The 5,519-nt window shown below is 39.5% G+C and overlaps 1 protein-coding gene across 1 annotated transcript; it reads right to left on the bottom strand.

Annotated features, from left to right (window-relative positions):
* Positions 1 to 3,387: 3,387 nt before the first annotated feature.
* LOC112803247 (zinc finger BED domain-containing protein RICESLEEPER 2-like) lies at positions 3,388 to 4,711 on the bottom strand. Its single transcript, XM_025846757.1, has 3 exons — positions 3,980 to 4,711; positions 3,581 to 3,899; positions 3,388 to 3,491 (listed from the first exon to the last, which is right to left on the bottom strand). Exons 1-3 carry the CDS (start codon positions 4,709 to 4,711, stop codon positions 3,388 to 3,390), a joined length of 1,155 nt encoding a protein of 384 aa, XP_025702542.1.
* Between the last annotated feature and the right edge of the window lie 808 nt (positions 4,712 to 5,519).

Raw genomic sequence — 5,519 nt, 5'->3', positions numbered from 1 at the left:
ATGTCATTTACTCATTTCTGTATACCCTAGGTTACTAGTTCACTATTAATAGGACCTTTTGACATTGTATCTTCACCTCATAACACATTACACGTTTCTCATTGTATCTTCTATGGCATGAGTCTCTAAACCCCATGGTTGGGGGTGAGGAGCTCTGCTGTGTCTTGATGGATTAATGCAATTACTACTGTTTTTCATTCAATTACGCTTGCTTCTATTCTAAGATATCACTTGTTCCTCAACTTGATGAATGTGATGATCCGTGACACTCATCATCATTCTCACCTATGAACGTGTGCCTGACAACCACCTCCGTTCTACTTTAGATTGAGTGAATATCTCTTGGATTCCTTAATTAGAATCTTCGTGGTATAAGTTAGAATTGATGGCGGCATTCAAGAGAATCCGGAAGGTCTAAACCTTGTCTGTGGTATTCTGAGTAGGATTCAAGGATTGAATGACTGTGACGAGCTTCAAACTCCTGAGGGCTGGGCGTTAGTGACAGACGCAAAAGAATCACTGGATTCTATTCCAACCCGATTGAGAATCGACAGATGATTAGCCGTGCTGTGACAGAGCGCGTTGAACATTTTCATTGAGAGGATGGGAGGTAGCCATTGACAACGGTGAAACCCTACATACAGCTTGCCATGGAAGGAGCCTTGCGTGCATGAAGAAGAAGACAGTAGGAAAGCAGAGATTCAGAAGATAGAGCATCTCCAAAACCTCAACCTGTTCTCCATTACTGCAAAACAAGTATTTGTTTCATGTTCTTTTACTTTTCACAATTAAACCTGAGAATTATTGATATCCTGACTAAGAGTTACAAGATAACCATAGCTTGCTTCAAGCCAACAATCTCCATGGGATCGACCCTTACTCATGTAAGGTATTACTTGGACGACCCAGTGCACTTGCTGGTTAGTTGTGCAGAATTGCAAAAGTGTGATTACAATTTCGTGCACCATTAGGCAAAGTGGGTTTATCGCAGCCTCCTCCGAGCTGCTGCCATTTTCCCGAAGGCAAAGCCCATTTTGGCCCAGCATCAGGCTCTAGAGGGAAAGCTTCGTGCCGCCCAAAAGGATATTTTCGATCTGAAGGCCCGGGAAGGGTCTCTCAAGACCTAACTTGCCAAGAAGGATAAGAAAGCAGAGGAGGATGCTACTGAAATCAACAGGTTGGTGGAGCGTGACCTTTCCCTTTCTAAGGATTTGAATACTGCTTAGGGTCAGACTATCTCCGCTGAAGCCAAGGTTAAAGAGCTAGAGAAAAAGTTGAAAGAGCTGGATGAAAAACATGGCGAGGTCGAGAGGTCAGCTCAGGTCGCCCAACAGGAGGTCGCCTTCTTAAAGAGGAAGAACAAGGACATCGTGAGGGATGGAAGGAAGGTTGTCATGGCAACCGAGGAGGGGATCAAAGCTCAGATTGCCGTCTTGGCACCCGATCTTGATCCCTCCTTAGTTGGGGCCTTCAAGACGGTTCGGGATGGCAAAATCGTGGACATCCCCAAGAAAGCGGGAGCTCCTCAGTAGTTATCTGTTACTTTGCATATAGTTCTATAACTTTGTTGTCGGACTTTTTGTTTCTTTTGAGCCAAGGCGCTGCCCTTGTTTTACAACACTTTAACTTGTCGGGCCGATATGTTGCCCTTGTTTTATAATACTTTAACTTATTGGGCCGATGTATTACCCTCGTTTGGTAGCGCTTATGACTCACCTTATATTTGTTTTAAGCCGACTAGTTACCTTTGGAAAACATTCGCTTTCTATTCTCTTTATCGTCTTGCGGGTAGGCTTTTTATATTATATCATAGGCCGATTAGTTATCCTTGGAAAATATTTGAAACTTGCTATCTTCTAGCCTTATCATTTGGCCGGTAGGCGGTAGATTTTTCTTGTGGTATTTTTGTACCAACTAGGGCTTCCGGGGTGATCAATCCTGGTTAACCGTGTAATGAAAAATAAAGGTATAACCCTTAAAATAAGGAAAATGGGATAATGAAATGTTCATGGTATTTATAATGAAATGAAACGGGGTAGCAAGTGAGATAACAAGGTAGCAAACAAGACAACAAAAACCAGATGACAGAATAATGAGCAGGAATGAACAAAAGAGGAGAAACCGGTTAAGTCGTTGGGTCACCTTTCAAGGGTAGAATCTTTTTAAGTTCACCGCATTCTATGTTCTGGGTACCTCGCTCCGACTCAACTGTTCCAACTTCTAAGCTCCCTTGCCGAGTACTTCTCTTACTTTGTACGCGCCCTCCCAATTTGCTGCCAACTTGCCTTCTCCCGGGGTCGGTAATTCGATGTCATTTCTCCATAACACCAGATCGCTTGGTACGAAGTTCCTCCTCAGCACTTTGGTGTTTTACCTTAAAGATACTCTTTGCTTTAGCGCCGTTTCTATCAAATAGGCCATCGCTCTCGTTTCATCGATCAAATCTTTCTCCACCGCTTCTATCAAATCTTTCTCCAGCCTCGGGCTTGGTTCCTCGATTTCAATCGGAATGACCGCGTCGACCTCGTAAGTAAGCCGGAACGGGGTTTTTCTGGTAGAAGATTGAGGCATCGTCCTGTACGACCATAGAATCAAGGCGAGCTCGTCTGCCCAAAGACCCTTTTTCTGGTCTAGTTATTTCTTCAGGCCATTGAGGATGACCTTATTCGCAGCTTCCACTTGGCCATTACTCTGTGGGTGTTCCACTGAGAGAATTTATGCTTGACTCCTAGTCCCGAGAGGAACTCTCCAAACTTCTTGTCCACGAACTGCATCCCATTATCAGAGATGACGACCTCCAGGATTCCGAACCTGGAGACCACTTGTCTCCACATGAACTTCTGACAGTTGTCCGAAGATATACTGGCTAACGGTTTCGCCTCGATCCACTTGGTGTAGTAATCGATTGGCACGATTAGGTACTTGACTTGCCCGGAACCCACTGGAAACGACCCTAAGAGATTGATTCCCCATTGGGCGAAAGGTTGCGATGCCAACATTGAACTTAACTCCATTGCTGGGGAATTGTGGAAGTTAGCATTCTCTTGGCATGGCTTGCACTTTCTCACAAATTCTTGAGCATCCGACATCAGGAACGGCCAATAGTACCTTGCCCTAATGAGCTTCTTGGTAGGGATGGCAGGCGGGGAAGCCCGCCCCGTCTAATGGCTGGCTAAGCCCGCCCAAACTTTTTTTTATAAGGACATATCTTCTATTTAAATCAATATAAATGCAAATATTAAATATAAAGTCTCCAAAATAAATAAACATAATCCAAAATACAAAAACATAGTTATAAATAGTCCCATAGACAAAATAAATATAATCCAAAATCCAAAAACATAATTATAAATAGTCTTCAAAGCAAATTAAACATAATTGAAATACTTAATTTTCATCTTTATCTTCATGTAAGTCAATAACATCATTGGAACCAACTCTTGAAGAACAGCCTTCTCCTTTTGCAATATCTTCCTCATCTTTATCTTCCTCTAGAAAAAAGTAAATAAATATATTAGAAAAATAGTACATAATAATGTTCAAAATCACTCAAGTATGTATGTCATAAATATAATTATACCAAAATCATCATATCCACGTATCCAATTTCTGGTGCAAATCACCGCTTTAACATTATCTGGCAACAAACGACTTCTATACTTATTCAAAACATGAGAACCCATGCTAAATGCAGATTCTGAAGCCACGGTAGTAATAGGAATGCTCAACAAATCTCGTGCCATTAGTGATAGTGTTGGAAAACGATGATGGTTGTCTTTCCACCATTGCAAAACATCAATGATTGCATCATTGCAAAATAATGTTGCCTCAGTCAAATAAATATCAAGTTGGTTCTTTCCACTTTTCACTTCAACTTCTTGATTACGAGACATCAAATCCTTTGCATTGCAAACAATATATGAATCAAAAAGCATGAAAAATAAAAAATACATATAACCAAGTAGATAAAAATACTTACACCAACAATTTTAATAAGCTGAGTTCCAATTGCAGAAGATGTTGCTTGAGAAAAATTACTTGAAAGTTGGGAAGAACTCTCTACAGTTGTAGAGGAATTGTGGTCATAAACCTCAAAGAGCTTGTATAACTTACTCTTCACAAGCTCCACTTTGTCTTTAGCACTAATAGGATCAATCTCATTATAGCAATGAACCAAAGTGTTGAGTTTAAATCTAGGATCAAGAACTACCCCAAATGCAAGAACAACATTGTATTTCTCCCAATATTTCTTGAACTTAATCATCATTTTTTCTCCCATGTTCCTTATAAGCACTTCATCATTCTTCAAACTATTCATTAAAATAAGCTGGATTTGCCAAACTTGTAAAAAATACAAGTTGGATGTTGGGTAAGAAGTTCCAGACATCAACTTGGTAGTTTCGTAAAATGGTAACAAGAAATCACGTATCTTTTCAGTTCTTCTCCACTCATCTGATGAAAGACAATACTCCCTAAATCCAGCTTCTTTTAATTTATACATTTCAAAAGCTTTCTTATATGAAATAGCACTTGCAAGCATTGCATAAAGTGAATTCCACCTAGTAGGAACATCTAAACATAATGCAGTCGTATACTCAAGTCCCTCAATATCTTCAAAACATTCTTTAAACTTAGCCATTCGACTTTCAGATTTTCTCAGATACTTAATAGACTCTCTAATCTTATGCGCTGCATCACCACATATTTTCATTCCATCTTGGACAATAAGATTTAAAATATGAGCAGAGCAACGAACATGAAAGAATTCACCACCACACAACAATGAACCATGCACATCCAAAGTACTTTTCAAGTGTTCAACACAAGTATCATTAAAAGAAGCATTATCTAAAGTAATGGAAAAAAATCTTTTTATCAATTTTCCACTTAGTCAAAAGCATAAAGATTTTAGAAGACAACTCAAATCCTGCGTGAGGAGGAGGCATATGACAAAAATTGAGAATTTTATTCTGTAATTTCCAGTTCTCATCAAAAAAATGTGCAGTCAAACATATAAACCCCTCATTGGTACTGGAAGTCCAAAGATCAAATGTTAAGAAAATTCTATTTGGAATGGAAACTAAAATTTTTTAAAGTTTCGCAACTTCTCTCTTGTGAACTTTCACTATGTCAGCCTTAACTGTATTCCTAGAAGGAAGTTTCAAAGTTGGACTAATATATTTCACCCAATTTCTAAATCTCCTATCATCAACCATATTGAATGGCTTATCCCCAGCAACTACATAAGAAGCAAACATATCTCTAGCCACTCCTGAATCAATCTTAAGTGAACCCATTTTAAGTTGCAATTCTGCTATAGTCTGACCAATATCTTCATGCTTAATTTGAGTACAACTATCAAGATGTCGTTTTAGAGTAGAAGTGCCATATCGCTTACCTCCAGCTCTAAACACCTTCGTGCATCCTTTACACTCAGAACGTTCTACTCCATCCTTATCTGTACCGAGTTTTTTGAAAAAATTCCAAACATCGGATGTTGCTGGTCTCAGCCTTTTTGA

The sequence above is a fragment of the Arachis hypogaea genome, chromosome 5 (genome assembly GCF_003086295.3).
Source record: "Arachis hypogaea cultivar Tifrunner chromosome 5, arahy.Tifrunner.gnm2.J5K5, whole genome shotgun sequence".
Lineage (NCBI taxonomy): Eukaryota > Viridiplantae > Streptophyta > Magnoliopsida > Fabales > Fabaceae > Arachis > Arachis hypogaea.
This window is presented reverse-complemented; position numbering and strand designations above follow the sequence as displayed.